The following is a 22,405-nucleotide window of genomic DNA, read 5'->3' on the forward strand; positions in this document are numbered from 1 at the left end:
GGGGGAGAGGGTAGGCGGGCCGCCTCCCGGCCGGGGCCCGGGCGGCTGTTCGAGAAAGTTAAAGTTGGGTTATTTCCCCCGCATTCCCGTACGTTGTGCGTTAGCGGTTCGTCTGTAGTAACCACCCAGAAAGAAGAAATTATTTTTTTTATGAGGCAGTTGGAAAGTCGCCAGCTTTTGCAAAACCACGTGCTAAAACGGGCAAGTGCTTAAATAATAGTGTTCTGTCTTCCAAGCAATGATAAACTGCCAGCGAATAGTTATCACTTTGTATCTGCGGATGTTGTTGCTGGCTCCAGTCTGCCAAGGATGTGGAGGAGTTAACTTGGTCTGCCCGTGGCACAGGTTTCAAGTCCTGACAGGATTTGAGGCTAATAGAAGGAGGGGTAAAAGGATAAGGACAAAACCCGTGGTGCACTGAAAAACAAGTTGCGAAGGTGTTTCATTTCATATTGTATCATTAATCAAGGCTCAACTGCTTTACCAAGGTGTCCCTGAGGCAGTGTTAGATCTTGCATCCCAGGGGAGCACTGGAGTTCCTTGTGGGGGAGGTGGGTGATCAGATGCAGCTCTTCTGAGGAGTAGTTGCTCCATCTTTCAGGCAAGTGAAAGCGGTTCTTTACTGCTAACGGAACTGAATCGTTGCTCTGAAAAAGGAGGTGACATGAAAGGATGCTCTTGCCCAACTTCCTAGTCTTCCACGTGAGACTCAGGGGCTCATTCATATTGCCTGGTTGATGATGAAACTTTTAAAAATTTTTTTTATTTTAGAGTAATTCATCTTTGGAGAGCAACTTGGAGGGCCTAGCTGGTGTTTTGGAAGCTGATCTACCAAATTACAAAAGCAAGATACTAAGAATACTATGTACTGTGTACGTATGCAGGAGGTCTGGGAATCTGGGAGGTGCTTTCTTCTCTGTGCATAAGTTTAAGTGTTCAAGGTAGCTTCCTGAGTGCTGTTACAGCGTTGCGTTTGTTTTGCTACAAACAAAAGAAATAGAGGAATAAGCTTATTACGTACTAGGTATAATTCAAGGAAAATACCTCTTTACATTACTTTGACTTGAAATGTGTACAAAGGCTTAAAGCAGATAGAAGAGACCACAGAGCTGCTCTTCAGTAGCAATGAGAACGCGGTGATGCTAGGCAATATCCTGTTTCCCAATGAAATGCTTAACAGCACCGAAGCTATTGGCTGCTGACACTTATTTATTCTTATTATCTGTGCTGTTTTCTCGTTGCCTGTTCCTCTTCTCTGGCAATGAGATGCTCGTGTCTTGATAAACCCATTCTCTAGAGGAGGGGAGCTGGGAACACGAAGAGCTCAAAGCAAGCTCTCTGGTGGCTGACAGCTCTCCTTCCTCTCCCTAGCAAAGTGCAGGAGCAGAGGTGCCCTGTATCAGGGTCACTGAGCGGTGTCTGAGGGAGGGGTTGTGCAGGGTCTATGGCCGTAGGCAAGAGAAGTATGAAGGATGGGTGTGGTGAAGAGGGAGAGTGTTCCAGCCCTACCTTATGCTGTGGTATTGCAGATGCTTTGAATCTGTTCTGTAGCAATGGTTGTTAATATAAGGCAAATAGTACATTTTATTTCCTATAGCAGTAAGACACTTCTGAAAGTATAGGATTAGCTTACATGCATACAAAAATGATTGAGGAAAATTAATTCTTTGCACTAGGACGTGGCCTTCCCTATGCTGTGCTTAAAATCAATTACTTTGACTTGAGAAACTTGGAATCAAAATTAATAGCATAAAATGTGTACACTTCTTGTGTAATCTTGCTGTATAATAAAATTATTTCTAAATTGCGAACTTAAAACAACTTCTTACATCCTTGCATAAATTCTGTCACTTCTATTATTTGGCCAACCCTCTGGAATACTCAACAATTAGATATAAATAAAAAGCAAATACCTTAAATGTACTTGAAAGTGATGCCTGCCTTTCTGAATGACTGTAGTTAAAAAAAAAAAAAAAAAGGATTGTCTGTAAAAATATTAACTATGGGATAGAACTGTAAGATCATGCTAGCACTTTTTTCTTATTTCCTCGTAAGACAAGTTTAACTTACAATAAGCAGATTCAGAGATGCTATGCAGTACCCAATTGGCACACGATGAATAAACAACTAACTCCATGTTTCTTTTTCTGTGTCAGTGCACGTCTGTTACCAGAAAAGCTTACTGTTTACACGACACTAGTTGGGTTGCTGAATGCCAGGAACTACAATTTTGGTGGGGAATTTGTAGAAGCCATGATTCGTCAGCTTAAAGAATGTCTGAAAGTCAATATGTATAACGAAGCTGTGCATTTAGTAAGTGGTTCTTTGTTTGTTTGTTTTACATTTTTCCTCATCCTTTTTCTCTCCTTCTTCTTTCACTTTTTTGTTCCAGAAGAGCTGGACCTTTCAGTGTGTATTACAGTCTCTTCTGGCATCAACGTGTAGTGCACTGTAGATATACCAAGAGGAAATGTGTGTTATGTGAGAAGTATTTCCTTCCTCAGGGGAGAGAAGTCGTATTACAGTTGCAAAATTGACTTCCATCTGTATATTTTCCCAGTGACAAATTAATTTGCAGTAAACAGAGGTGCTCCCCCCCCACCTGTTCTACAGTCATATGTAAAAGATAGATGAAAATCATGCACTTTTTTTTGTGTTCAGAGATGTATGATGTTCTTGTGGCTCCCATGAAAAAAAAACCTGAAAAGAAAATGAACAGTCTGGTTCTTAAAAGCTAGATTTGATGGTTGTTATCAGGCCTGTGTTTTCATTCTGTTAATGAGGGGTGAAGATCAAGCAGGCAGTTTTAAGTGCTGTCTGTCTTTGAAACCATTTGCTCAGCTCTTGCTGCTTATAGATTTTGTCTGTGAAAAGGTATTAGGACTTCAGCAGTGTCTGATTTAGAAGCCCAGTGCCAAGCTCCCCAGCTTCTTTTGAAGCCCACTGGTGAAAATTAAGATTCTAGTATTTCAATGTATTTTGTCAAGAGGCTGCTATTCAATTGGACACTTTTGCTAATAAAATCCTTATTAGAACTCTGAACGTGCTGTCCCTTGGCTTCAGCTTCACCTTCTCTGGTCACACTCGGATACAAATGACTTGTGAGAGTAAAACTAAGGGAGCGGCAGTGAAAATCTTTCCTCAGCTTTCTCAAAGACTTTTCAAAGACTGTTCAGAGCAATGAATATCTGGAAAGTAAGAGTTTGGTACTTTTCTCTATTGCAGTTGCTCTTCGAGTACTGAACTATCTGCTTAGCCCAAATCGCTTTCACAAGACTTCCTACCAGTGATCTGCCTTCAGATCAAAATACCTGTGTTGGTTTTTTTTGACTACTTTTTGTGAATCTGTCCCTAAGAAAAAATGAGCCTTTAAGAAAAAATATGTGAGATTTTAATTGCTAGAATTTCAGCCTATATTGTCTGTTAAGATTGTGGTGGTACTGGGAGAGGTTGAGTCCTACTAGGGCTTTGTTTAAGTCTGAAGGCAGGATACAAATCGAAAGAGATGGGAGAGGAAAAAAAAAAAAGGGCACTGCTCTGCCCCAGGTGTTTTCTACTTAAATTCCCATTTCTGTCAGTCTGGATTTCTTAGTAGAGTGCAGCCAAATCAAGGATACGTTCCTGCCGTGGAGATTTTTTTCTTCCCAGGCGAATAAGGCCATTTGATTCCCAGCACGCCATCAGTCTGTCACATTTCTGAAGCTTGAAAATGCCAGCAGTTTTTACATAGGCTCTCTCTGTGTAACTATCTGTGTTTATGAATAAATAATTATAGAAATTGTGTATAATGGCATATGGATTCAGCACTGCTGTTTCCTGATGCACATCTGGACTCATGAAGCAATGGATCAATCCAACTTCAGCTTTTTAGAAGTTTTTTTCCTTCCACTTCTGTAGTTCTAGTGATTTGATACCATTTAGAGTAGACAAGAAGCACAAGGTTTCTTTTCTGTAGTATCAGTTTGCATGTTTGAATGCATACTGGTGTTTCCCACCCTTCCTTAATTAGAAATATTATCCCTAGCAATGTTACTGCAGTGAAACAGACTACAGACATTACAACGAACGATATATTAGGCAGCGCTTATGGGACCTGTTTTCCAGGGTTGAAAGGTGGGTCTGGACAGTGTGCAGTATTTCTGCCTTCGTAGTACTGAATGAATATTGGACTTTTACTGATGGTTTGTTTTAGTTGTTCAAGTAATGTTTATTTGTTCTTGTGCAGTCAGTTTAAAAAGTATTCATTTAAAACAATTTTTTTGGTCTTTTTTAGGTTCGTTTTCTGTCTGATCTTGTGAATTGTCATGTAATAGCTGCACCTTCAATGGTAGCTATGTTTGAGAACTTTGTGAGTGTGACACAGGAGGAAGACGTACCCCAAGTAAGCAAAAGATCTGTAGGCTCCTCTAGTGCTGTTTTCACATTTTTTCTGTACCATTGCTTCTGTACTTACGCTTAGAACAGGGAAGTTTTGGAGCTAGCAAACTAAATGGACTGTCATATGCAGTTTCCTTAGCATGAGTAAAAGGAGCCTGTGGCAATTAGAAAATACATGCACACAGTAAGAAAGTATGGTCCTTTATAGTGAGTTAGCTGAAGTGAATTCGTTTTACTTTACAAGTAATTGTTTGACAATTGTCTGACAATTACACTATGCAAGTGCATAGTGCCTGGCTTGTCCTGCTACGTCGATAATCTGCAGAAGGACTGTGAAAGTGATACCATTTTTTTAAGTCTGCTTGTCACAGTTTAAGTTAAAAATTATACATTTCAAGCAAGAATTTTTTTTTTTCATGACTTGCCAATCCAGTCTTTAGCTGCTGGTCTTTACATCCTCCCAAAATAATAGTTTTGCTAATGTTTTAATTTCAATTAAAATGGGGTGTATGGGGTGTGTGTACGAAATCTTTTGGAGCTTACTTGTATACTTGGATTTCAGTATATTTCTTTCCTATAGGTACGATGTGACTGGTATATGTTTGCATTTCTGTCATCTTTGCCTTGGGTTGGAAAGGAGTTATATGAGAAAAAGGATGCTGAAATGGATCGCCTCTTGTCTCAGACAGAAAACTATTTGAAGTAAGTTGTAACCCGTTAAAAGTACTCTTCTCGGTATCTATTCAGGTATGGATTAATAGCTTTGATTATTGCTCACTTAAAAGTATTCTAAAGTCTTAGGTCTGAACCATTCTGTGGGCAAAAAAATCCCTGAAAATAGAATAGGTGGAGAGATTTTTGAATTTGAAAAGTTTTATTGTCTTGTCTAGTTCTAGGGTATGTTGAAGGTCTTGTTCTGCTCATGCTGGAGCAGCTGCAGTTGTATGCATGCTATGAATACTGATAGGTTGTTGCTTTAGTGCTCTGCAGTGTGGCTGCTTTCTCTCTAGGTGCTTCAAGTTAACATTGTTGTCAAGATACGATAATAGAGATATTTAAAGTAATTACAAACCTGGTTTTTATATACTGTAGACTTCATCAGTTGAAGAGATCAAATACAAATACACTCGCAATAAGAAAAAATTCCTGCCCTAAATTAGTCTTTTAAAGGTCAGGTTTTCTTTCCTGTGTAAACAGACGCCGCCAGAAGATTCATGTACCCATGCTACAAGTTTGGACTGCTGATAAACCACATCCACAAGAAGAGGTGAGTGGACTTTACATTGCATTCTTTCAGAAAGTTTGAAAAACAATTTTTTAATACGGTGTTCTTTTGTCATGAAATTAAAAAGCACCTCTGAAAGTATTAATGCTTTGAATTGTCTCCCATTTGTCATTAATTCTAACAAGTTCTATATGAGGAATTCTCTTCTAAGTCTTGGGCCTAAAGATAAGGTTGTATGGGGTGAGTAGGAGACTGTTCTGTTGTTTGCTGACAGGCCCCTGAGGAAATGTTATGAAGTGAGGAATGGTTGTAAATTGTAGTATTTGTTTTGGAATTGCAGATACAGGGCTTTGTGTTAAAAGGACCTTTGTGAGAAGCGGAATGTAATTCCTTACTTACCCCTTAACGTTTTCCCTCTGCAAGAAAGAAACCTTTGTAGTGGCTTTGCTTTCTCAGCTCTAGGAAGTGCTAAACAAATATGTAGAAACTGTATGCAGCAGTTACCATGCCATCTTTCACAATTAAGCCAAAAAGACTGGAGGGGAGAGGTGGCATCTGGCTAGTTTGGGGTGGAATTTGCCTCTTCAGATATTCTTGGGTTTTTTTCTTTCCCCTAAGTTTGAGAACAGACTTCTTTGGAAAGTGATATCTCAATTGATCTTCTGGGAAGTTTTGGAACATGGCCCTCTTGCATTTTGTTCACTGTTCTGATTAAATCAGTCTTAACAATTGTCTTGTTAATCACAATATGGAGAGATAGGCTGTCTGATTATGATTGATTTGTCAACGTGAGTATTTTGCCTGCCCAGTATCTGAATTTCCTTATTTAGTTTAATAGAGGAGAGATTAGCAGAGTGTGTTTGAGACCGTGTGTTTACCCAGAGTACCGTAAACACAACTGTTCACTTCAGGTGCTAGTTGTTACTAGGTTTTTTTCCCATTTTGTAGTGTGATAATTTCAGTAAATGCAAAGCACTTCCTTGTAAAGACATTTCTTGCATCAGTTATAACTTGAAACTTGGCATTCAGTAAGGCCACAGGCCTCCAGAGTTCTTGGACTGCTTTTAGCAAGAGAGTAATTAAACAAAGCAAGCCTATTGCCAGTTGCTCAGGTGTCTGTGCCATCTCTGGGAGAATGCTGGGACTCACAATTGTGTTGAAAACCACAGCAAAGGTATTTAATATTTCATAGTATTGTGTTTGTCTTGAATATGCAGTAGCTGGTAGTTTTGATTGCTCTGGGAACAGCATGGCAGTCCTACAGAATGTCTTTCCAATTTTAATGTTGATATTATGTCTGTTTTAATACTACCAATGAGCAGTGACTGAAGTAATGTTCACTGCTGTACGTTTGCTGGCAGATTCAAAGGATGGCTGTCATGCTCTGACTCCTGGGCTGCCTGTTGGTGTTTAGAAACCTGCCAGTAGTTAAATTTTACTAACACAATGTTGTGTGGAATTAGGAGCAGCTCTGGCCTTTAGAGTTCTTAAATTATTTCTTGGTTTACTGAATCAGAAGTTTAAGAAACGGTTTGTTTTTTTCTGAATGGAATATGCAATTTAAGAAATACATTTCTGATAGTTCAGGGAGCTGCCAGCTTTGTTACGAGATTCAGCGCATCTGATGTTTCTCACCTTTTTCCTTCAGTATTTAGACTGCCTTTGGTCTCAGATTCAGAAGTTGAAAAAAGACCGTTGGCAAGAACGACACATTCTGAGGCCCTACTTGGCTTTTGACAGCATTCTTTGTGAAGCGCTGCAACACAATCTGCCTCCGTTCACTCCTCCGCCTCACACCGAAGATTCAGTGTACCCGATGCCAAGGGTTATTTTTAGGATGTTTGACTACACAGATGACCCTGAGGTATGTAATAGCTGTGGGGGATGGTGAGCGGATTTCACAGTTAGGTTCCTCGGGCAATACTGGTCAAAATGTGATGTCCCCTCTCCCAGGATAGTGAGTGGTTTGAAGACCAGCAGCAGTTCTGCTGTGGTACTTATGCAGAAATGAACTAGGTGACCAAGTTACTGTACAAAGCAAATCTGTGAGGAGCAGAATTTAGTGAGTGAGATGTTGGGATGCTTTCATTTAGAATGACAATGTTGATTGAATTCTCCAATGTCTCTAGTAAAACTACATTCACAGAGTTAGACTTTCTTTCCATAAAGTTGGTGATTTGAGTCTTTTTCCAGGCTAGGTATTTATTGTAATGTTTAAAGACTGTTGTTTACGCATTTGTTAAAATTTGTTGATGTATATTGTGGAACAAAGGAGTGCTTAACTGGGATGGGTGAAAGATCCATCTATCTCAACAGTCTGCCTCCAGCATTGGTCAACAGCAGATATATAGACAAAAGTGTACAGGAATACGAAAGAGTATATACTGCTTTCCTGAAGTGCTTTTATAACTCACTTTGCTTTGTCTGCTGCCTTTTACCTTCATTTATTGGCCCCTGTTTTTTGCAATGAACGAGACCATGACTGTGTATTCTTTCCACTCTATCCTGGCTGTTCCTGGCTTTATTTCTTTATCAAATTCCAGCTCAATTGTGATTTTTTTTTTTTCCAGGCTGCATGGTGGTAGCCTTGCCTGATGGCTCCATAAAGCAAAGGAAGAAGCGGATGCTCCATGAACTCACAGTCATGTTCTCTAATTTTGTTCCCATTTCTTTTTGTAATGAGTCCTAGTATTCATTTTGTTTTAAACATCAATCTGAGGTTTGTGTGGAACTGTGTCACACCAGCTTCTCAGTCCTGAAGGATACAGGGCAGCTGAGACCTCACTGTGTTTATGTGGAAATTGGACTATTTTTTCCACCTGTAAATGTATGTAGGATAGCTTGCTACCTGTAGCATTAGCAGTGATCTTTCATGAGTCTTAATTCTTTCTTACCAGGGCCCTGTCATGCCTGGCAGCCACTCTGTTGAACGATTTGTAATAGAAGAGAACCTTCACTGCATCATCAAATCCCACTGGAAAGAGAGAAAGACTTGGTAGGAAGAGCTTAGCACTATGGGGCCCTGGCGCTTTTTATATGCTACCATGGATTTGGTGCCATCAGGGATATGCAGAGTCTTGCACTCGTTAGACAAGAGCTCAAGATTAAACATTTCCTAGAGCGTTTGATGAAACTTGATTTACTATAGTTAACTATATTAAAACTGTTGCCTGGAATACTGTGGGTCTGTAATATCCAGATAATGGAGAGTCTGTATGATCCAGGGGGACAGTGGCTCCTTGGGAAGGGAATTCCTTGATAATACAGGATGTGCTGCAAAAAATATGCAGACACACCTTATTCTTCATGGGAGCACTGTGGAGAGTGTGGTTTGTGTTATGCTTCCTGGAATTTTGTAGCAGCTGATTTGTTGGGGCACAGTGAGCCTTGAGCTGGTTCATCTGCCGCTGACTGCGCACTGCTGTTTATGAACACACTTCTGCTTCCTACTCCTCCTTGTTGCATTCTTCTCTTTGGGATTACATGGCAGAGATAATTGAGCTCACTCTGGGGAGTCATTGCAGGGCCAGCAGATTTCATTAGTTTGAATTCAGCTGTGCCAGGAAGCAGTCAGGGCACTTTTCTTCATTTGTGCCTGAGCAAGATCTGATGTCGGTAATTGATAACCGAGATGGTTTGCCACAGGTAATTGGCCATGTCATGCTTCCAGATGAAAACCACCGAACTTTGTATAGAATGAAATAAATGGGCAGAAACAATGTTTTTGGTGATGGCATATGATAACGTTTTTTGGTTGCAGCTGTTTGATTCAGCAGAAGCTACAAATTCAGGGTTGTTGCAGTTACTGGGATAGTCTTTGTTAATTCTCAGAGGAAAGTAAAAGGCTAGAGGGAGATACAAGATTTGCCAGAGAAGTAGAAATAAAATCAAGGAAGTAGCAGTTGTTTGCTTTGTAATAATGATAGGTGATAATGAGCTGATTAAAAGATGAAGCATTTGAAGCCTGAGAGTTTCTTGTATAACCCATTAGCTTCATTGCACTTACAAGTCATTCCAAACATCTCTTGTTTGGGGTTGGTTTTTTTTTCCTTTTAATATATGCATGCCAGAATTACAGATCACCATGACTATTTATGCAAAACTATTTTGCATAGCAGTATAGTGTTCAAGTGATGTAACTACATAGAGATAAAATACATCATTACAAACCATAGTTTAGGCAATGCTGGTGTGTTCTTGTGCTGTTTCTGTTTTAAGTGTTCTATGGATTGATGGACAGACTTTGGAAGGATTGTTGATTTGTTTGTACTGCTGTTGTGTGAACTCTTGCCCAGAATGAAGCATTTTCTGTAACCTTGTTACTTGATCCTTACATCACATTTGCTGTGTTATGTTCTGAACTAAATGTATCTATGGTTTTGCAGTGCTGCACAGCTGTTGAGTTATCCAGGAAATAACAAGATCCCCTTGAACTACCACATAGTAGAGGTATGGATTTCATAGATAACCTCTTTTTGTAGCTCCATTATTTCACAAGTAACATGTCCCAGTTAGTTCCGTGATAGGTCCATTAAATTACAGTTTGATTTGGGAGTCAACCAGAACCTTGTTGAATTCAACCAATGGCTTTTAAATGAGCGGGTTATATACAGTTGAGTGTTAATTTTATGCTTTTTGTTGTCATTTTAACTTGGTGCAGGGGAGCCTTGGTCAAGTACGAAAATTTCTTAGTGCACTAGTAATCCAGGTTGTGGCCTTTCTCAAACTTTTGAAGTTTTACATATGATGCTTCTAATGCATAACGCAGTCTAAGAGATGGCTACATTTGAGTCACTTTTAGTTTAAAAAAAAAAAAAAAGAATTAAAATACAAGAGGAAATGGACACTTTGAAATACAAGAAACTCCATTTAAACATAAGAAAAATCTTTTTTTACTGCGAAGGTGATTAAACACTGGAAGAGTTTGCCCAGAGAAGTGTGGAGTCTCTATCCTTGGAGAAGTTAAGAACCTAACAGGACACAGCCCTGAGCAACCTGGTCTAGGTGACCCTGCCACATGCAGGGGGCTTTTGACTAGATGATCTCCAGCCAGACTCAACTGTTCTGCATGATTTTATGTTTGGATTTTCTAAATGATTTTGTTCTACTGGCCCTGAAAAGAACTTGCAGTGAAATAGCGGTGTGTTTCCTCCGGGGCATCCTCCATATTGGAGAATTTTAAATAACCGTAATGTGTATCAGAAGAGCAGCGTAGGTTTACTTTTGCTGCTTCCTTTCAAGGGTCTGTTTTCAAGATGCAGAGCTGTATAACACTTCATTAATTTCCATTAAAAGTTGAAAGGGATTAAGAGATTTCAGTAATAATGACACCTTGCCATAGAAAGGCTTCATGAAGAAGTAACTATAAGTAGGAATTTCAGAGCTAATTATAACAAGAAATAATCTTACGTAGAAGATTTATCTTAATAAAAGTGGGTTTGAGAATTCCTCTTGGCACCAAAATGCCAAATATTCTGAATGCTGTAAAGTTACATTACTTTTGGTCAGCTTGTTCTTTTTGTACTCTGAATTCAGAACAGAGGAATCTTAAAATTAACAATAATTTTCTGCCTTAACATTGAAGTGTCTTCAGTGGTCTTATCTTCAGTATCTTTAGGTGCTGTATATGGCTGTGTGCTTTATGCTCAGCTGTACGTTAATGCCAACAAATAGTTCCTGCAATTTCTGATGAAATAAGTTACCTAAAGGCCCTGGAAATTCTTTGATTCAGAAACTTGTAGGATGTGAAATAGCAAAGGTTTGTGTAGATGAAATTACTGGAAAGAAGTGCAAGATTGGTTTACAAATTCTTTGACTATTACTGTAATAATTTCCTTTTTCTTGCAATTTTGAGTTATTTTAGAAACAACTTCATTACTTGTCTATGACTGCTTACTTTTAATGAAGCTCCAGCATTTCTAAGGCTTAGCATGCTTTTTTCAGGCTTCTGTTCATTCTGCTTACTACTGCTCCCTTGTAAGGTCTCTCGTAATAGTCGGTGATAGGTTGCTTTCAACAACAGTTTAATCTGTGAAATTTCACTAACTCTTTCAGTAAGTCACAGAACTGTAGAAATAGTACGGTCTAACAAATAAAGGAAAGTGTTAAGGTTCAGAACATAACAGTTAGGCAGAAGTAAATATAGCCTGAAAGTGGTTGTCAGTACCTTCCCAAGTATGCCTACTTTTGAGGTCCCTGAGGCTCCACATCGTAGTTTGTCAGGCCGAGCACAGAATGCTCCATGCTACCTGGAATCTGTGTGAAACACTGAAATGTGGCACCTTTCTCTCAGTAGCTTCTTATGGATGGGTATGTGGGTATTTCTGGTAGCTGTGAACAGAGAATGTCTGGGCAGCGTCACTGGGTTGTTGGACTGCTATGCCCTGTTGTGCTCCTATAGCTTTTGGTACAACTTACACTCGACAGAGTTCGGACATTCGGATATCAGTGTCCTGATCTTTCTTGTGGCCTTGTTATTTTCACAAAATATGGTATGCCAGTTTGAAACAATTTGAACATTTGATAATGAACATGTGATGAATATCACAAATACAGGTTTATGCAGTATCTCAAACAGATAATGCCTGATCATCCAGTTGTTGTTATTTCCTATCTTGAGAAAAGGAGCAGTTTTCTACCTAACAGGGTCCCCCCTACCTTTTTGCCATATCTGTCTTAACAGTATGTCCGATACTGTCATGGAAAGGTTCTCCAGCTCCTTACAGTCTCTTCATGCTTTCAAGTCTTTCCTTAGAATAACAAGTTCTAGTCAGTGTGTTTTCATGTGCTGTTTGTGGAGTCCATAAATGGATGTTGATTTCTTACACTAGTAAGAAGATTTTCTAAAGCTTACTCATTTAAGCTTCAATTCTTCCATGTTTATTCAGAAGTCTAAAGTTAAAGAGGAAATTGACCGATCATAATCAATCAAAGTTTCCTGATTCCTTTGATGTAATTTAAATCTAGTTGAGGATGGCATGCAAAATAAACAGAAACTCGGAGGTGAATGTTGTACAGTGATGATCTTTTCACAGCCCTTAAAGGTTGACATGCTGTTATTATAGACAAACTTGAAAATAAAAACACAAATGCTGACTGCAGGATTGTTTTCAGTTTTCTGTAGAAGGATCCTCTGCCAGGGGGTATGGAGCATATATTTTTGTTGTATGAAATGCTGCCTGTAATTTTCAGTTCAAAGTTGTGGCTTTATTTATATAAGTTCTTATATAGGAGGAAAGAGGACACGATGGAAAAGATATGCAAATAGTCTTTAATACTAAACACTTAGGCTTCATTTACTATGTTTAATATTTATATTTATTATTTAACAGGATCAGATTATTTCCACTTTTCCCAGATCATGTGGTAGCACTGCAGTATAATAACTGTGCCCATTTCTACAGTTACGTGGTGTATTTGGTAGACATAATAGATGTATAATGCTGGTGTTGTGTTAGTATGAAATAATAAGGGCAGTTAGAGCGGATGGTATCAGTACAGTGTAGTTTTATAAGTTTCTTTATAAGTTTCTTTATAAGTTTCTCTCTCTTCTTCCCGGAACATACATTTGACAGAATAATACGGACCTTTTTGGGTATGTAATTGTTTAAGACTGATGGCCACTATTGTGAAGCTGAGGGTTGTGCAGGCCACATCGGACTGTGCTCTGATTCTGTGCCTTCCTCTCCTACAGGTAATATTTGCAGAATTGTTCCAACTTCCATCTCCACCACACATTGAAGTCATGTACACAACGCTCCTGATTGAACTGTGCAAACTTCAGCCTGGCTCTTTACCACAAGTCGTATCCTTTCTGCACTGTTGGAGAGCATTTATGAAATGCAGTCTTTATTTTGTTTGTTCTGTAGATGATGGGATAGCAATAAATACTGGCAGTATTAATATTTTACAGCAGCTGCATGAAACTTTGCCTGTAACACTCACATGAAAGAATAGCACAGCCCACTCAGCACAAGTCTAGATTTGCCAAGTGGGCAAGACTCTTCAGCTTTCTGGACAATGTTCTGGTACTTCCCCTGACCTTCCCAAGAAGGGCTGTCTTGGTGAGGGGATAAAATACAATACTCCTGTTTGTCACTGCAGCCTGTTTAGGTCTGGACAATGTGTGGCATGGTCACAGACACATTAAAGGCTGAGAAGGAAAGGAAGTGACAGACTTGATCTTTTGTTCTAACAACTGTGTGAGTGCTCCTACTCTTTCTTTTTAGTAGGAAGTGTAGCAGATGATTTAAAGGAACTTGCCTGACTTCCCACTCAGTGCTCCCACTAGGAGCATTCAAAAGGTCAATAATCATCTGTCAGCTCAGACAGGGTGGCTAAATGCTGAGGAAGGAGGCATGACTCCCAGCTAATTCTGGCTATTACATTTCCCCTGCTTTGGTGCCATTTTAGATCATGTTAGATCATTGTTTTAGATCAAGCTACAGACTGTGAGAATGGAGGATGATTAACAGATGTCTATCCACTGGTAATTTCAGGCCCAAATTTTCATTCTACTTGATACCACTCACTATGTGCAAATCACATAATCTCAATGACTAGAGGCAAGTCTATTTCTAGAATGGGGCGGATGTCCATGCAGAAAGTTTTTGATGTTAATAGGGACACCTTAAGAAGGATAAAGCCCTTGTTGGGTAAAGTCAGTGTAGGCATACTTTCTCAAGCCTTCAGTGATGATCGAAGATTGTTTGTGGATAAGCAGCAGCAGTAGCCCATGAAGCTAGACTGGTGAGATTATGGAAGTACTCCATAAGGAGGTTGGTGTCTGTTCATATCAGTGCAGTTTTGCTTGTCACATGATGCGAATTCTGGCTTTCTATGGAAGAAGCCAACAGTCTTATTGCAATAGTGGAAGAGAAACAGACTGGATTAGGGGTTAGAACTCGCTATATGCTTCATTTTTTCCACTGGGATTTACTGTGATTTACCCAATTTTGGAGTAGACCCAGGGAGCTTTCAGTACAGAAAGTTGATGACATTCTATTCACAAATTGAAAGGAATAACGTCTGACTTACCTAGTGCTTTTCTGTTAACCTTAATAAGAAACTTTAAGCTTGCACAAGCCACAGAAATGCTGTACATGCGTTTGGATACAATGAATACAACATGTGTGGACAGGTAAATGTAATTTGGAGACAATGGAAAATATTCCTCAATATTCAATGTACAGGGAAAATGAAGAGGCTATGGAAAGAGTAGTCAGAAATCCTTGTTAGAACTTGGTGCTATTCAAAATGTTTTCTGGGCGCTTGCTTTGAGCAATCTAAAGAGAAGGTGGAGGACTGACTGCTTGCCTCTCCTTCCCAGAAACACTCCCCCGGAGGTCACAACTCTAGCTGTCTGTACAGGACAGTTAAGATTGGTGACAACTTTTCCATGTTCAAAGCTGTTCATAGTTGCATAGTACTCTGTTATCTAGTACTATGCCTGCTCCCTAGTGGTCTGGGAGGCAAGTTGGAAGTGGAGTTAATGGCGTATGTGCCACCAAGAAGAGGAGAGTGGTGGTGATTTTTGCCCTTTGAGTGAAGTCTGTGTTCTGTAGGAGAGCTGTTAATTACTGACCAAAAATGTGAAAGTTGCATATTCGCAGTAAGTTGACATTTTAATTGTTTAATAGGTCATCTCTTTGTATGAAACAGAACATGACAGGCTGTCTATTTGTCCATAAAAGCTTCTTTCTGACTCTCCAAACTCAGTCTTTTGTATCTGTCAACATAAATGCCTGTTTAATGCTGTAATAGGTTCAGAGTTTAAGCTTGCCTTTGAAAAGTAGAATGCATTTATAAGAAAATCTCAACTGAGTTTTCCTGCACTTCTGGCATTTAATAGAGCTTTCTTTTTCTTTTAATAAAGATTTATTAACTGGTTTTCTCACCACTTGAGTAACTTCCAGTTCCGTTGGAGCTGGGAAGATTGGTAAGTTTCTCTCTTTTTGATTCAAACCTGATACTGCAAAAACCTTAAAATTTAAAACTTACCCAGGAAGTGTCACAGCATAGTAGCCCTGTTAATTGCTTTCCTCCAGCTCTTCAGAGATCTTTCTTAATCTGTTCAACACCACTCAGTGGTAGACTATCTTGATAATTTCTTTAGTCACTGTATTGTCCCTGGTGAACTTTGTGATAAATCTCAAGCCAGTGTAAATGTTCCCTAAACAGGGGAAGTTGAAACGTTATGTCTTTAATTTGTCCTGCACCCTCAATCAGTTGCTAGCAAACTTTCCAAAATGGCTCCCCAATTTACTTTTAATGATTTGCCGTGACTCTGTATCCTGTATTCATTCTGTAATCTTGCTGTAATCTGTCCTACTTTAAACCTTTCATTATAACCTTTATCCTTGAGACCTTGTGACCTGTTTGCCTCCTGCCAAATACGAGTGCCCAAAGTTCCATCAGAGCTGGCCCTGTCATCCATTCTTACCATGCCAGATCTTGAACTCACATCTCTAGCAGGAGCTCCCTGGACTCCATCAGTGTCTAACCACAGGTTCCCCTGAGCTTTCCATTCCAGGCACCCATGTAGCAAGAGAGATCACTTCAGGGTTAAGCCCTCCCTACAGTAACTTCCATAGCCTGCTACCATACATGCTTTCCATAGCTGATCTGCCTAAGTGTCCTTGTGGAGAGGGATGCAGCCCTTCTTGTGATACGTTTTTGTGGCTTTACTTAAGTTTCTTGTGTTGTCCTCATGTGGAGTAAGTGCTTGCTGGCTATCCTAGTATACATCCATGTTGACTGACCAGGCAGCAGTCTTCAAAAAGCTGATTTTTCTTTGCCTGTATGTTCCTTAATGGCAATACTTCTGTGGGTTTCTCTCACAAGCTACCATTTTTCACAAATCTCGCAAGTGACTGTATTTGAGACTTTTCTTTATCAGAAATGTGTTTGAAATCAGCCAGAACATCAAAAATTCCTGTGAGGGAGGAATAGACTATGAAATCACAGAAGGTTCCTCTCCTAAGGAAAGGGAAAGCCACCTAGCTGTAAGCACAAATTATTTTTAATCTGGTGGGGGAAGGGAAGCTATCTGAAAATATATCACACCGAGATGAGATTCCAAGAATGCTAATGGCCAATAAGGAAATGTGATAAACTTACCTCATTGTCTTAAAATTGCTTACACTGTAAAACTAAGTGTCAAGCACTCCAGTTGTCCTTAGACCATGATTGTTTTGTACCTATTAGACCAAGCCAAAAAGAGACTAAAGCATAAATTCTTTTGCTAAAAGCTATTGCATTCTGTCCTTTGATAGGTCAGATTGTCTTACTCAGGACCTTGAAAAGCCCAAACCCAAATTTGTGAGAGAGGTCTTGGAAAAGTGCATGCGGTAAGTAAGATCTTTTGATAGTTGCATTCAAGGCAGTTTGATCTTTGCTTCTGGATACTGTCGGATTCCTTTTAGATTGACTCTTGTCTTAGGCGTGTCTGTTCTTACAATTCAGTTTCACTTAAGAGGCGAGTCTGTTGTTTGTATGACTTTTAATCTGGTTTACCTGTTGTAGGACACTTAGGACACCACTTTAGAGAGAGGGAGAAACAGGTGGAGCAGATGGTAGTGAGCTATCTGTCCCAGGTATGCACACCTATAGTTACAAAAAGACATGCTTCACCATAGGCATGGAAAGAAATAGAGTTTAGGCAATATTGCTAGAGAGTATTCAGCATTCACAGAAATGGAGGGAACTGATCATTAGTTATACTAAAAACTGAGAATCTAATCTTGATTATTCTAGATGCCTCTGATGTTCATTGACCTTAAAACAAATAAACAAATAAGCAAACAACGCTCCAAACAAACAAACAAAACCCCCAAACCCAACAACAAGAGTACACAATCAGGGCTGAACTGAACTTACAATTGTTGAGATAGAGGGATATAGGAGAGAGAGCAAAATGTTCAAAAAGCCTGTGTTTTTCAGCATCCTACATGAAAACGTTCATCTGGTTTTGGGTGAATTCAGTATAGGAAGTGTGAAAGTATTGTGCTGCAAAACAAATGCAATTTTTCTGTGGCACTCTTCCATTTCACTGAAAACTCTGGTAGCAAAATTAAGCCTTTGTGGGAGTGAAGTAAGCTGGAAAGTAAAATGAAGACATCCAATTCAATATTTTTTCTGCTTTGAATACCAACGTCTTACTAGTTTTCTGCAGCGCATCTTAGGCTTTTGCATAAAACGTCCTACCAGGCAGCCTCTAAATCTTTTCACAAGCTAAATTAATTGTATGAGGATGAAACTCTGGCATCAAAGAGTTCAAATAGAAAGCATCTACTAGTAAGTTTGGTTTACTTAGCTCTTACTACCCAGCAGAAACTACCATTCTGTTGTATAAACATCATGATTTTTGTTCTATGAAAGTTAAATACAGGAAAACCATTATAAAGCAGTCACTTTAGAATTAGCCCTGGTGTTACTCCTATTTTAATTCTACTGCTGTGAAACTTGTTATTTCCAGACTCTCCTACCATCAGCGAATAATAGACATTGTTCCGGCAAGTTTTTCTGTCCTCAGTCCTGCTAATCCAGTGTGCGTTTACAAATATGGAGATGAAAGTAATAGTAAGTATTAAAGTTACTGAGGGGTCAAGTTGAAGAAAATAGTGTTTCAGAGCAAGGGAGCATACTAGATTGACTGTAATATCAGTTGTCTTCATAAAGAAGAATACAGCTGAAATAAATACGCATGATTTTCATATAGGTATATATGCTTCATGTGAGCAATTAATATATATTAAGCCTGGATCTCTGTAATGTAATTATCTTTGTTGCTTTATGAAGAAAAGAAAACCCTGATATGTGAAGTTACTCTTGCTGAGGTGGTTGTGGTGGTGTGCAACATTGTTTGCCAGAAGTCTAAAATTGGAAAATTCATCTATTTCCCCTGTTTGGGCACAATACTACACAAAAGTCAGCATATGAAGTCATAATGTGGGTTTATTTCTTGAACTTCATGAAACAGTAGAAGATTTTACCAGTAAACTTGGTTTAATGAAGCATACAGGGGCAGCAGATTATGTGAAGATTGAGGTGGAGAGATACCTTGTTATTCCTTTTATTACTCAGTATAAAGACAATCCTAAGCATAAAAGTGTCATCATCAAAGATATAGTGAGGAAAAATAGGGAAGTATTGTATTTTTAGGAAACTGATGGAAGCTGAAGTAGAGCTTTAGACAGGAGAGTGATTACCTGACCTCAGCTCTAAAGGTTCTACTGTAAGTTTTGAATTTAATGTGAAGACCAGGAAACGTGTTGAGCAGTTTTATGGAATAGTGATGTGGACAATGATGTTGGAAACAGCTAGTTTTAGGTGCAGCTGGAAAGTGTACTTGTTTCTCTGAGAGGCAAACTGATGTTAAAAATACTTACTTGCCTTCTACATATTTTTGACCTCTTTGCTTTTGTTTAGGGTCTCTTCCTGGATATACTGTGGCACTCTGTTTAACAATCGCAATTAAAAATAAGGCCAGTAATGATGAAATCTTCAGCATTTTAAAAGATGTGCCTAATCCAAACCAGGATGATGATGATGGTAAGATATATGCTGTTAGGCTTTGGCAGGCTGTAATTTCTTTTGTGTGTAGACTAATCTGCCACCCTTTGGAGCTATGGGTGTGGCGGTTAACAGAACTGTATGCTTTTTCTTCTAATAGTTGGTTTCAATTTATCAGTAAATGGAAATAATACACCATTGTTAGGGTTTGTTGTAAACATCTTGCATGCAGAAGCAGGCCTGTTTTTCTTAACAGAGGTAACCTGGTGCTTGAGATGTGTTTTCTTGTGATTTATTGACAGAAGTAGCATGAAAGAATTTTAACATTTCCTTTGCCTTCAGCAACAGAGTGCAGTTCATGCTGTTATCCTCACGCCTGAAATTCAGTGCTTGTGCCCTGTCTGAGAGCTTGCCTCCCCTCAGTGCAGTCCCACAACAGATAAGATAGCCAGCAAGCTGGCTGTAGTCTTCCACAAATACAAACTCATGATGGGACTCCACTCACGTTCTTCCTAGCTTTGCAGCCACAGGCAGCATTGATTCCTAAAGCCTTTGTGTTTTAGGGAGTGAGAAGGAGTGCGAGACAGAGAATTAAGACGTGATCTTTACAATGAGGATGGTTTCAATATTTCTGTAATATTTGCAAGTGTTCTATTATGCAAGCAGAGAGCAGCAATGATCCGTTTTTTGCCCTGGGATCCACTGTCATGTTTCCTGATTTGCTTTAGGCATCACACACTGAGTGCTCTCCCTCCAGCCTGTTCTTCAGCTGCAGGTAGCTGCAGCTCCAGGAGGGGACTTCACACCATTCACCCCTTGTACCCCATATTTGCTATGCATGCTTGCTGGACCCTTTTCCGATGTCATAAATAGCCAACCGCTATACCTTAATCATCCTTACCTGCCCCTGTCCTCATCACTCTCCCTTCTTTATGGTCTGCCAAGCCTTCAGCTCAATGCATAACTCTGCAGTTTCCTTGGATGTCTTTCTGCTGCTGTCCATCAGTGCTGTTACATGTTGGTAGGGTGGATGTGTCTCTGATAGCTTCCTCACTGACCTGGAGTTCTTTCTGCACGTTTTCCCCATGGCAAAATGGGAGCCTGAAGATCTGCAAGTTTTGGAAAGTCTTTACTAGCTCCCTGCTCAGCCTCGCAAAACCCTGTTGATTAAACTCTTTTTTTGTGAAATGAGTTAAAACCGTAAGTTATCTCTACAGTTTTATGAGTAGCTTACGTGCTCTACGTGAAGTACTTATAGTTTCAACTTTAAATAACTTGCAGATGAAGGATTTACCTTCAACCCTCTGAAAATAGAAGTCTTTGTTCAGACTCTGCTCCATCTAGCTGCAAAGTCTTTCAGCCACTCCTTCAGTGCCCTGGCCAAGTAAGTGTAATATGTGCATTATTTTGGGGCTTACAGAACTGTTTAATTCTGACAGTGAAATGCATGATAAAAGTACTGGACTGCAAGCTTCAGCAATGTTTTAGGTGCTCCACAATGCAATATGATTAGGAGAACTAATGATGCTTGCTGAAGGAATGGTAGTGTAAATGCTAGGTTATATATGTGAATGGAATTAACAGAAATTTGTACATTACAACCATGTGATGTAAATCAAACAAATGAGACAGGTTTGGAACATTACTCCATTTTAGAATTACTCATTCGCTGATTATGGTGAGGAACAAGAGTTTTCTCTTTACATTTGAATGACTGGATAGCTCCCACTGCAATATCTTGTACTATGATTATGACTCTAGAACAGTTACATCTGTATAAAAAATGAAGAAAGAAAAAGAAAACATGAAACTTCAAAGCTGTCTGCTCTAAACTTATTTTATCTACCAAAGCACAGTAAAATCCATTCTAAAATACTTCAGAGTACATCCTTTAAAGATACGCTTTAACTTTTAAAGAATTTACTGCACCTTTTTTGGCAAAATGAGATAAAATAACTAATTTTTAATCCTGTGTGCTTTGGAGTTGCTCTTAAATGGTCTTGATACATGAAAGGTAGTCACATGCATCTTAATGACTTATTTTTCTATCCATCCTTAAAGATACATAAAGCTCTTAGAAAAACATGCACCTGGGAGCTTTATAGAGGCAATGTTGATAAGAAGCTGTAGGTAGTAACCTGCAATCAGTAGTACAGGAGGCAGGGTGATATGAATACTTAGAGCCATAGTATTTTCACTGCTGCACAGCAACAGTGGCAGCCATGAGATCAAAAAGAGCCTCTTATGCTTTATAGTTATATTACAAGAAGCTGGGTTGTGAATGCTGTGTAGCAGTCAGCGTAACTCTGCTAAAATAGAGGCTTTTAGCAGCATTTCCTTCAAAAAGAGGCAGATTTGATAAGTGTCTAAAGTTACGGAAACACATATCAAGAGGAAGGTCTAAGGCTCAAAAGGCAGCAAATTTTGCTCCAGCTGTGTATAGATAAGCACACGAAGCATGAAAGTGCCTCCTGCATTTAAGAGTATGAGAAATGTAGCCCAGCTTCAGGGAGTAGGTTCACCACTAAGATTTAAGTTGCTTTTAGGAGCTGTCATGTCTTTGTAGCTTATTTTAGCTCAGGATGGTTATATTTTCCAGGGAATAGTTGTTCAAGAATTGCTGCAGATAGTCACAAAATTTTCTTTTGGCCAATCTAAACCACTTGCCTTGTATCTGCTGCTCTTTTGACCTGATCCTAACCCCTCCACTGACGACTTACATCTATTAAAAGGTTTCATGAAGTCTTCAAAACGCTTGCTGAAAGTGATGAGGGGAAACTCCATGTTCTGAGGGTTGTATATGAGGTTTGGAAAAATCATCCACAGGTAAGAGGTTGCAATGTCAAGTGTCTTTGTGAGTTTCAACTCACAGAGGTCATATTTAATAAAAAACATTACAGTTTGCTTTATATCCTTTAAAAATAACTTGTCTGTTGTCATCTTATTTGAAGGAAGGTTCAAGTTGTATTTACTGTTGTTACTAGTGCCTAAAATGAATATTGGACATAACATATATACCATCAGTGAGGCCACTTCTTCCTCAGAGTTTATTTTGGGAAGGCAAAGGCTGTCATTCTGACTCAAATTCGTACTATGCTGTTTGTTGTACAAGAGAATAACTTTTACTAAAATCATGTTTCTGTTCAAAATTGGAAAACAGTGTAGATGTGTAAATTGAAATAAGATGTAGATCTCATATCAAAAGCAGGCCACATTCTTAGAAATGTGGAAACCTGGGGGGGTTTATGGCTTTTTTTTTTTTTTTTAGTTTGTTGTGAAAGCTTGTAAGGT

At 39.1% G+C, this 22,405-nt stretch overlaps 2 protein-coding genes across 2 annotated transcripts in view; one reads left to right on the top strand and one right to left on the bottom strand.

Moving 5' to 3' along the window:
- TSTD2 (thiosulfate sulfurtransferase like domain containing 2) overlaps nt 1-781 on the bottom strand; it is a 15,574-nt gene extending 14,793 nt beyond the window's left edge. Inside the window, exon 1 of the mRNA XM_019473594.1 lies at nt 731-781. Coding sequence (XP_019329139.1) covers nt 731-781 — 51 coding nt within the window. The remainder of the gene's footprint in view (nt 1-730) is intronic.
- Nucleotides 782-796: 15 nt separating this feature from the next.
- Nucleotides 797-22,405, top strand: part of NCBP1 (nuclear cap binding protein subunit 1) — a 31,253-nt gene continuing 9,644 nt past the window's right edge. Inside the window, exons 1-16 of the mRNA XM_019473605.1 lie at nt 797-872; nt 2,157-2,313; nt 4,274-4,381; nt 4,958-5,079; nt 5,575-5,644; nt 7,251-7,466; nt 8,500-8,597; nt 9,988-10,051; nt 13,296-13,406; nt 14,677-14,741; nt 15,477-15,539; nt 16,876-16,950; nt 18,078-18,181; nt 19,031-19,153; nt 20,396-20,498; nt 21,847-21,940. Of these exons, the coding sequence (XP_019329150.1) occupies nt 2,254-2,313; nt 4,274-4,381; nt 4,958-5,079; nt 5,575-5,644; nt 7,251-7,466; nt 8,500-8,597; nt 9,988-10,051; nt 13,296-13,406; nt 14,677-14,741; nt 15,477-15,539; nt 16,876-16,950; nt 18,078-18,181; nt 19,031-19,153; nt 20,396-20,498; nt 21,847-21,940 (1,476 nt within the window). The 5' untranslated portion in view covers nt 797-872; nt 2,157-2,253. The remainder of the gene's footprint in view (nt 873-2,156; nt 2,314-4,273; nt 4,382-4,957; nt 5,080-5,574; nt 5,645-7,250; nt 7,467-8,499; nt 8,598-9,987; nt 10,052-13,295; nt 13,407-14,676; nt 14,742-15,476; nt 15,540-16,875; nt 16,951-18,077; nt 18,182-19,030; nt 19,154-20,395; nt 20,499-21,846; nt 21,941-22,405) is intronic.

This window comes from Aptenodytes forsteri, unplaced genomic scaffold, assembly GCF_000699145.1.
Source record: "Aptenodytes forsteri isolate BGI_AS27 unplaced genomic scaffold, ASM69914v1 Scaffold167, whole genome shotgun sequence".
In the NCBI taxonomy this organism is placed as follows: Eukaryota; Metazoa; Chordata; class Aves; order Sphenisciformes; family Spheniscidae; genus Aptenodytes; species Aptenodytes forsteri.